At 37.8% G+C, this 10,388-nt stretch overlaps 1 protein-coding gene across 1 annotated transcript; it reads right to left on the reverse strand.

The window, feature by feature from the left end:
• Positions 1-282: 282 nt before the first annotated feature.
• Positions 283-3,276, reverse strand: LOC103954125 (peroxisomal adenine nucleotide carrier 1-like). Its single transcript, XM_009365927.3, has 5 exons — positions 3,001-3,276; positions 1,613-1,844; positions 1,282-1,428; positions 1,016-1,176; positions 283-874 (listed from the first exon to the last, which is right to left on the reverse strand). Exons 1-5 carry the CDS (start codon positions 3,141-3,143, stop codon positions 586-588), a joined length of 972 nt encoding a protein of 323 aa, XP_009364202.2. The 5' UTR covers positions 3,144-3,276; the 3' UTR covers positions 283-585.
• Positions 3,277-10,388: the final 7,112 nt, after the last annotated feature.

The raw sequence follows: 10,388 nt of genomic DNA on the forward strand, positions 1-10,388 counted from the left end.
TCTGATCGAGATAAGATTTCAACTCTTTACAACCTTGGATTAGAGTTTCGTATCTCAATCTCATTTGTCAAATTGTTATCTTTTGATCCCTTCACTGTAAAAGTGAGGTCTCTTATCTCTTTCGCTTTCACCCTCTTTTATGAATACATCCTTCAAATGGCACAAGAAGGATATGATGGCTAATCCTCCGAAGAGGAACGCCAAGCTATGGTGATGATATTGGCTGTGTACGAGGAATGACAAAGGATTCATAGGAAAAATAAGCCACAAGGCAAAGCATGGTGGTGCATAATCAAGCCGAAAATGCATTCCACGACGTATCTGGCCCAAGCGGACTGAAGTTCAAGGGTGACGAGTTCATGCATATATGTGATTGAACAGGACAACTAAAAAAGCCCAAATACATCAAAGTAAAAAATTTCCTCTCTAATCCATATTTTCCTTGCTGATATGAAACTAGACTTTTCCAGCTTCGACAATATTGTTGCATCCGATGTGAAAAACTCCAAATGTGAACAAATCCAATGATACACTTTTGATACGAGGACTCGCTTCATGTATTCAATTCTCATTGTCATCGCTAATTCAAGCGCTCTTTAATCTGCTCTTGTTGACAAACAAGTACCTCCTCACAGCAAGCAATATGACCCATGTTGTCTTTGTGATCTTTTCCTTTATCATCAAAAGCAATGCCGAGCTTAGCACAGTTTTCAGTATCTGAGCCTGTAATCCCTTGAAGAAACCCAACAGCCCCTCTCGTTTCCAAATGGCATAAAATGCACCTGAAACTGTCCTTTGGGACTTTTGAGATTTGCTTTGAGCTCCGTTGCTGCCTTCTTCATCTTCTTCTGCAGCTTGAATCATGACCTTGCACCTGTCGCATTACATAAAGGCCATATATGAAGGGAGGTACGATATGCATCAATTCTAAAAACCTGTGTTGCCTTTTTCTGTGAAAAACTAAAAATAAAGTATATGCGTGCTGCATAGGGGATCGATAGAATTGAATATCCACCTGATGGCTGGGTATGTCAAGCAGGATGCAATACACTTTGAGACAGCACCCAATACGAAAGCAGAAAGGGCAGAAAGAGCTTCTGGAGATGACTTTGTACCTGTTCTTTTGCTCAGCTGTCCTCTCAAAAGCCTTTGTTTGAGCTGATCAAATACTGTGTACTGTACAAAAAGCAGCTCAAGATTCAAATTAAGTTGTCGTTTTAGCATCTACAATTATAATAGCCTGTATATGGTATATCGTAACCTGAGCGTACACTTGAGTACCTGGATAGATGGGTTAGATGTCAAAAGAAGAGATATGCTGAGACCGTCAAATGCCTCAATCCAAGTCCCCTCTGAAAGCGTCTTCCAGAGTCCTTTGGATTTCCCAAACTCACTTGTCTGCATCTTTGAGGACGCTGTATCCAAGGGCTGCAAGTAAACACCAGAAACTTGAACATCTTATAGCTAGGACTAAAATTAGTAACTAAAACGATACAAATACGAGGCCTTTGCTTTGTGACAGAATACGATTTGGAACTGGTCATTGATTCTTAATGGATTAGGACTAACCGGCATTTCTTTGGTAAAGGAAAATATTGTTTTCTTAACTCACCTGTGTCACTATGACTGTACAAGCCCCGGCAGCGGCTGCAACTATCAAGTTTGCTCTTGTTCCCATGTTTTTATTTCCACTTTTCTCCAAGTATAACCTCTTAAAAAAACTGTATCCATAGAAGTAGATGAACTGTGAAATAAAGGACTGAAAGTTCTTTGTCCCAAGGCCCTGGTACAAAGAAAGCACCTGATGGGTAGAAATTGCTTCCCATAACACATCAGAAATGTTCCTGCAAATGCCAGAGAAATTTAACTTTTGGAACTAAAGAAGTTTCAGATGATAGTTGCTTTATGAATCATTAGAAAAGGCAGTCGTAAGTTAGCTGCAAAACAAGAGATCAGATAACGTTCAACCTACGAATAATACTTCCTAGGGTGAATTAAATTTCCTTCTTTCCTATACTTCTCAGGTGAAACAAGTTCAAAGTGAAAAGGAAGACAAAGATACATACCGAATTCCGTTAACTAACAGAAGAGACAGAAAAGAACAACTTCAGTGATAGAGCTGGTTCAAAACAACAAGCTAAATCACTGGTCGCTAGCGTTTGTTACTCTATGGTTAGTTCATCGAATTTACCTCATTGCTTTTATGGGAAAGACTAAGGGCTCTTTTGGATGTGCTTTTAAAATGATTGAAAGCACTTTTAGAGAATGTTTTTAGGTTCCAAAAGCAGTTTAAGTGCTTCTCCCAAGAAGCATTTTAAGTGTTTTTCCAGGATTTACTAACATTTTTACTAAGGATTGTTTCCAAAAATATTTTCACCAAAAGCACTTTCAATCCTTTTAAAAGCACATCCAAATGAGTTCTAAAAAGATCACATTTTGGAGGCATATCATATAAAAAAACATTGTTTAAGCATAATACACAACTGCAGGCTCGTCTATGAACAATCTTTTCGGATATCAGACACACACAGAGTAATCAAATACAACTCTAGTTCGACTTTCATCTTAAGTCAGCATGAGTAACAATTTCTTTGGCACAAATGTAGAACTTAAACTTAATCTGTAATCCTATTCTAGCAAATGACTAAGCCAAAAGTTCAAATTTTGAACATGCCAGCCTATGAGATAAACTGCAACTACATTTCCAACAAAATTCAATATGGGTAACAATAAAGCGCAAATCATACAAACAATTACATATCTTAGGACCCAATGGTACAATTCTAGTAAACAAGTAAGCCAAAAGCCAAAAGCCAAAAATCAAAAGCCGAACACCAAAAGCCAAAAGCTTTGAGCATGCTAGCATACAGCATAAACTGCAATTACATTCCCAATAAAAATGTGCAACATAGGTAACAATAAAGCTCAAATAATACAAACAATTAGACCCAACTCAATAAATAAAAAAACACAGAAAAGAAAAGTTGCTGAAATAGCAACCTGTATTTCTGCTGATGGTGGGCTCGGACTTCAGCTTGGTACTTGGTCTTGCAGGTGTCAAGAGGGTACAGGATGGTGGTGCTGACCAGAGCTCCAATGGCGCCGGACGTTGCCTCTGCAACTGATTCCAGATCAATTCCCATCCTCTTCTCCTTGGGGAATCGGAATCCTGGGTTGGGAAAAGAATTGGGACTTTAAGGGAATGGTAAAGGAATGCACTTCATAGTGAGCTGGGAAGGGTAGGTCCGTAAATATGGAGGTATTGTACGGCTGCTGGAGGCTAGTGAGAAACTGAAAGTGACGTAGAGAGGGTAGTAGCCAATTGGGGAATTGGATCCCCTGCCTAGGGATCCTAAAGATCAAAACGCACGGACCGTTAATAAAAAATTATGCGGTTACAATTTTTTCTTTTTTTATAATTTTCATGTAAAACGAGATTGCTTTATTTTTTAAAAATATAAAAAACATTTAATTGGGGTTGTACGATTTTTTATTAACGATCTTTGTGCGTTGATCCCTAGGATCCTCAAGGAGGGGATCCGACAAGGATCTAAATCCGCCAATTGGGTTGGGTTTGGGTCATGGTTTGTGTATCTTCTTGGGAAACGGAAACGTGACCAGTATTCTCTCTCATTGTCTATTGCATGGTTTCCAACCCTTTCTTTTGTAAGCGCTTTTGTTAAGAGTGTTTTCAACTTTCAACTATGGTAGAGTTGAAATTTACAATATTCAAGTACTAAATGAAAAATTACTTGAAAAAGTATTTGTTAGGTGGTTCTTGAAAAAGTATATGTCAAATGCATATAAAAGCGTTTTTTACTACCAGAAAGCGATTTTACTCGTTTCAGATGTAATTCCAAACTTGTTGATGAAAAGCAGAAAACCGATCTCTTCTACTACTAAGAACTTTTTATGTTCATTAACTTCCTAAAACCACTTTTGGGAGATGTAGAACAATTTTTAGTGTCACACTTGCTTCAAATCATAGGATTGTTGATGCATTACATTAGTTCGTTGGATTTAGCTTTGTTATATTTACCAAAATCAACCCAAATTTGGGCAAGTGAAGGTATTACTTAAAACCTAAAGCTACCAAGTTTCTTACTCATTCTTTTATGAGCTATTTGCAAATGAGTAAGTCTTAAAACTCGGCTCTGTAGTCAAAATACTTGAGTATCGCTTTTGTATAACGTACAGTTTGACCAAAAAATACATCTTTAAAAAAAATCACATGTAAATGACTGGTCCCGTTAAAATTTTATCTGGATAAAATCACAGAAGAAAAACTCCAGTAACAAAAAAAAAAAGTACCACACAAGTCAAACAACACACAATCATCTATTTACGTCGTTTATCAATGATTACAGACTCATTTACATATCTATTATTGCAACTTGACTTTAACAATTGATAGGTAATGAATTTTAGTTTTTCGATAACTAATTTTTTAAATATTTCACACTGACCTTAAAAGTTGTTGAGGCTATATCTAACATCTTTGATAAATATTGGGGGCAAATGTTTAAAAGAAAAAAAAAATTAAAGTATTGGTTCATTAATTTTGACTCAATTAGATTTTTTATTTATAAATAAAAAAAATTGAAAGTATTAATTAATGAACTTGTTAAAATGTGGAGCAATAATTATTTTGGATAATTTTATTAAAACTTCTGTCCTATTGCAGTCATATTTAGAATAAGAATGTGATTATGTAAATCCTAGTAGATATGAGAATGTATCTTATATTCCTATTAGGAGTTGATTACCTATTAAATGTTGTAACCTAAAGGGAAAGGTTTTTACCTATCCTACTACTATAAATAAAGGCACAATAATGTGAATCAAACACATCTCACAATTACACATCTCTCTCTTCTTCTCTCTAATTGTGGTCGGCCCCCTCTCTCTCTAAACCCTAAATCGTTTAATTAAATAGGCCTACAACATGTTATCTGCATGCTCTTGCCAGAAGCTGAGGAATTGACGCATCATAGGAGGAGGCTATCATCCACCAAATTCAAAGGCTTATATTCGTTTTCTGCTAATCAGGTACGCTTAAAATAAAAAAAGATACTTGAAACGTCCATGAAGCATGAAAACATTCCCCATGATGCATGAACCCCTCTATGTTTATATTTTCCTCACACAATTAAATTGTTATGTGGAATATGTGAGTCAATGTATAAGATTAAATTAGAAGCAAATTTAGGGTTTAGGAAACCCTAAGGGATTTCAAAAACAAAGGGGGGATTGGACATGGTGCGGCACACCACCACACCATCACTGTGCAAACAGCAACCAGGCCTCGGCCTGGAATCAACCTTGACAGGGCCTGAAGCCCCGAGCCTAATCATGATGACTTGGCCCGCCTGCCAACAAGCTCATGTGCTTGCTGGGCCTTATGTTGCCCCGAGCTACAGCCATCCAATCCAGCCCAGTGGGCTGAAGTTTTTCCCACAGCCCACAAGGATGGGCTTAGCCCTTGCACACCCAAACCCACAGGCCAACTTGTGATATCCCGTCCCTAAAATTATGGTTTTATTCTATTCTTGACGTATTTCGAAGATTTGATTGGGACTAGTTCTTTATTTCTCCAAATTTGAGAAAAACGAAGTGAGGGTTACTTTAGTCATTTCCAATTTTCTCAACCTTTTCGGTCAACTCTTGAATTGGTTAGGTAGAGTTCGATTCCATGAGCGCGTAGGCGTAAACAGATCTGATTTCCGAGTCCGAACGGAGAAGTTAGAGTCGTTTAAAGTTGGTGGCATTTTGGTAATATTACCAAAATGCTATGAATGGGAGGGAAACCTCCAGAAATGGAGGAGGGGTTTTCAGAAAATGGGGGATGGAAACTGCACTAACCCGTTTTAGGGGGAAATTTGACCCATAAACCCACCAAACTCGACCCGCTTGTATCTTTCTCATCCGAGCTCCGTTTTGGATGATCTTGTGTCCATGGAAAGCTCTTAACGAGCCCTACATCTCTGTGATGTTAGAGTTTCCCATTTCTTTTCCCTTTGTGCAGTTCGAGGTCGCAAAGTCCACGACTTTTCCGGCGGTTTTATCATTTTTCCAGCAATTCCGGCAACGATTACCTTCGAGTGAGGTATGAAACTTCATCTACTCTTCATAATCTTCAAGTGGGTATGCTTAGTTTGTGCTTTCGTATTCATTTTAGAGTTGAGTGTTTAGAACCCTAGAAATCTGGTTTTCTCCGGTGAAATTGGACGATTTCCGGTTAGAATTTATCATCGGCCTAGTTGTAAAAAGTGTTTCCCTTGTTGAGCTCTAGCTACCACGTAAATTTGAGCTCATCTAGTTAATGTTGAAATTCGGGGTTTGTAAACCCTCCATCTTGACTTCCACCGCGTGTGGCGGTGCGTGGGATCATTCACGAGTGTTATCTAGGTTTCAAATACCTTCTAGTGACCATGTGAACCTATGTCTAGCTTGGTTTCCAAGGATTCAATTGTTTGGTGTGGTGATCAATTTGGACCGCCACTTGTTTGTGTGATTGTCGACAATTCGACCATTGGACCAAAATGAAACTTTAGTATGTTATCCTCGAAGCATAATGTGGACTTTGGGAAGTTATAGATCGTAAATTTGATTTGCGGATTGTTGTGGACCCCATCGTTGACCGAGAATTGATTTATGGTCAACATGTCTTCGAATGTTTTAAATAATAAAATTAGTACTATGGGAGACTTAAGTGAAGTCTAGTAGGCCTACATTGGTTAGAGAGTGACTTGAACATATGTGATATGGTTATTACCTTGATTTCTTATATTGGTATCATCGGTGAATTTGACTTGGTCTTATAATGTGATTCTATTGAAATGTGATTATATATATATATATATATATATATATATATTTGTATATATTTAGCCATAGACCTATGTTTATCAAACATGATTTGGCTTGTGTACTGATGATGATCGTGGTATGTGAATTGACGTGCATATTCGAAAGGTGTTTGATGTACATAGATGGTATGTTATGATGAAATGTGAGTGACTTTAATATATGTGAATATGAAATGGTTTTATAATCATTTTTCCTATAAATTGTTAATTTTCATATTTAACCAATGATATTGTTATATGAAGTGGGATTTGACGTGCATATTGGAAATATGGTTTGTTTTGTTTGATTGGCTTGATTTGATGAAGGTGAGGGCTAGTGGTGGACCGTTAACCCATTGTCATGGGGTTTGTTTCTTTGAAACATGTGTCAATGCTCGTTTCATTATTTCATTTCTTGTTTCGTTAAGCCTTTATAACTTGAGCAACTTGATTCATGTGTTGTTTCATTGATTGGCGGTTATGCAATGTACTCCGCGATTCCGTTGAGTGATGGTTCGGAATCGTATCCTGGTTTGGATTCCGTTGAGTGATGGTCCGGAATTCTTCCTACTCTACTTTGCGATTCCATTGGGTGATGGTAAGGAATCGTATCTTGGTTTGGGTTCCGTTGAGTGATGGTCCGAAATCCCTCTTACTCCACGATCCTGTTGAGTGATGGTCCGGGATTGTATCCACATTAGTTCATTGAGTTTAGTTTGAGATGGTTGCAAAGGTGTAGGCTTTGGATGAACAGTGTCGCCCTAATTCTACTTTCATTGTGTGTATGTGAATATGGGTGTGAGATGTTATGGTTGTTTGAAATGAACTTTTGGATGTCTGGGTGACTCCCTCGGAGTTTTCAAAAGTAGGGTATTTATTTCTTATGAAAGATTTATATTCAAGGTTTATAAATTATGATTGATGGCTAGATTTATTATTGTATCACATGCTTATTTTATTGTCCCTCACCCGAGCCTCTCAGCTTGTCTGGGTGCCTGATTTGCCTGTGCACCAATTCCATAATATTGGCATTGACTTTACATATGACAGGTCTAGGTAGATATGAGAAACCGCTTGATATTTTGGTTCCGTTGAGTGGTCCGGAACCCAATGTTGTTGGATTCCGTTGAGTGGTCCGGAATCCTTACTCTTGTTCATTCCGTAAGGTGATCTTAGAATCCTAAATTCGAGTAGATGGGAATTAACCACAATAGATATTGTGAAAATAAATTAGAATTATCATGTTATTATTCTTAACCCAATTTGGGAATTATGTAGAGTTCTTTAATTAAATTCGTGAAATGATGTGTTATCTCACTGATTGATTAACGTAATTAAATATTAATATTGTACTTCGTGATTCCTTGATATGTTACAAGCTATGGATCGGAATATAATGTTGGAAGCATAGTGATTGGTATGATGAAGTGAAATGTGATTTAACTTGGGTATTGGAAATGGTTATGACACATGATTGTAATGCATATTGAATTGCTTGCGAGATGTGAGGTCTAGTAATGGACCGATAAGCCATTGTGATATGGATTTGTTGCTCGAGATTGTTTCATTGATTTTTTGGGAATTGAGTAACTTGAATCATGTTTTGTTCCTTCGAGCCGTTGTTATGTTTCTTGGACTTCTGTTCAGTTCTGTTGTGTGGTCCGGAACTGAGTTCGGCTTGGATTCCGTTGAGTGATGGTCCGGAATCATATCTTGATTTGGATCTTGTTGAGTGATGGTCCGGAATCCCCTTTGATGCCTTGATTTCGTTGGGTGGTCCAAAATTTCCCTTTTTCAAAGATGTAGTCTTCGGTCGAACTGTGTCACTCTAGCCCACGTGTTTCGACGTGTTGTATGTGTTATTGATGATGTGATGGTTGGCATTATTAATTGACGGGATTGTGGAATGGCTTTGGATATGAGTGTGGTTATCATGAGGATTTTAGTTGATTAATATTTCTAGAGAATCATGTGTACTTTGTTAATTCTTAACTATGTTACACACTATGAAATGCGATTTTATGTGGAAAACGTGATGAATTACGTGATGGATGAAGTGGAAAGGTTAGTTGTCATGTGGGATTGTTATGTTGGATAACATGGTTATTGTTATGATTAGACTTGTTGATAAATGTGGCTAGAGAATGGTATTATGCTTCGTTGGTTCTTTGAAGTGATATATGTTGTGAATTGCGGTATCATGTTGCGACATAATGATTTATATATAGTTGGAGGGGAAATCATGTTTTTTAGATGGGTTTGTTATGTAACCCTGAGTCTAGTATTTTCATGCTTGTCAAGTTCTATTGATTGATTGAGAAATGTTATACCTTTCGACTTAATCGGACTGTGTTATATGTCAATTATTGTGCATGACGAACTACGAATGGCTTGATCCCTGTTAAGGGTACGTAGGCAATCTAACGGGGAGGTTAGATGCAGCCATAAAACATACGAAAAATAACTATGCGATTCGATTTTTGAGTTGTGCTTGCCCATATCCCGGAGGTGGGATATGATAGATACGGATTTTTTGGTGACGTCACGTGTCAATTTTGGACGTATGTCGGGATTGGGGCGTGACAACTTTTATGGTATCAAAGCATTGGTCCCTGGACCTTTGAATTTTCAGCGGACGCTGATGCTTGCCCTATATTATCAGTGGTGTCAAATTTAGAGTTTCCTTAAACTTGTGAACCTTGGAGGGAGAGACGAGTACGTCTAGCCTATGGGATATGGATTGGGTAGCTATGTTGATAGTTCGTTCGAATCATTTGCATTGGTTGTGGTGATTCAATTCGTATCAGTTTCGTTGTCTTCTTATTCCAAGTGTTCTGTCCGAGAACGTTGTGTTCTTTTGAATCTGGTGGCTAAAGTTTCCTTAGTGAGTTAGTCGTTGAGGTAGAAGTTTAATTTCGTTGTGAAGTGGTTGACTTGAATTCCCCGTGTTGGAATTGTTTGACAAAAGCGTTAGTGGGGGGATACTTCTTGGATTTGTATTTTTGAATTCTTGAAGTATCGAAAGTGAAGTTGGTTAAATTCTTGGTGTCGAAGAGAAAGGCGAGATCCTTATCCGATGTTGATGACGTGGTTGTTAATACGAGTTCGAATAGTGGTGTGGTAGTTCCTTGTACTTTGGCTTATGGAAATTTCGGGGGTGAAATTTTTATAAGGTGGGGAGGATGTGATATCCCGTCCCTAAAATTATGGTTTTATTTTATTCTTGACGTATTTCGAAGATTTGATTGGGACTAGTTCTTTATTTCTCCAAATTTGAGAAAAACGAAGTGAGGGTTACTTTAGTCATTTCCAATTTTCTTGACCTTTTTGGTCAACTCTTGAATTGGTTAGGTAGAGTTCGATTCCATGAGCGCGTAGGCATAAACAGATCTGATTTCCGAGTCCGAACGGAGAAGTTAGAGTCGTTTAAAGTTGGTGGCATTTTGGTAATATTACCAAAATGCTATAAATGGGAGGGAAACCTCCAGAAAAGGAGGAGGGGTTTTCAGAAAATGGGGGATGGAAACTGTACTAACCCGT

Source organism: the organism of the source record quoted next, unplaced genomic scaffold (assembly GCF_019419815.1).
Source record: "Pyrus x bretschneideri cultivar Hongxiangsu unplaced genomic scaffold, Pyrus_bretschneideri_v1 Contig6, whole genome shotgun sequence".
In the NCBI taxonomy this organism is placed as follows: Eukaryota; Viridiplantae; Streptophyta; class Magnoliopsida; order Rosales; family Rosaceae; genus Pyrus; species Pyrus x bretschneideri.

Bases quoted from the DNA above. Each gene is read 5' to 3' on its own strand.
- LOC103954125 (XM_009365927.3), bottom strand. From the start codon at position 3,143: ATGGGAATTGATCTGGAATCAGTTGCAGAGGCAACGTCCGGCGCCATT. The intron at 1,429-1,612 runs GTGAGTTAAGAA...GTTTACTTGCAG, and splicing joins GTACAGTCATAGTGACACAG to CCCTTGGATACAGCGTCCTC. The intron at 875-1,015 runs GTGGATATTCAA...GTAATGCGACAG, and splicing joins TTGACATACCCAGCCATCAG to GTGCAAGGTCATGATTCAAG.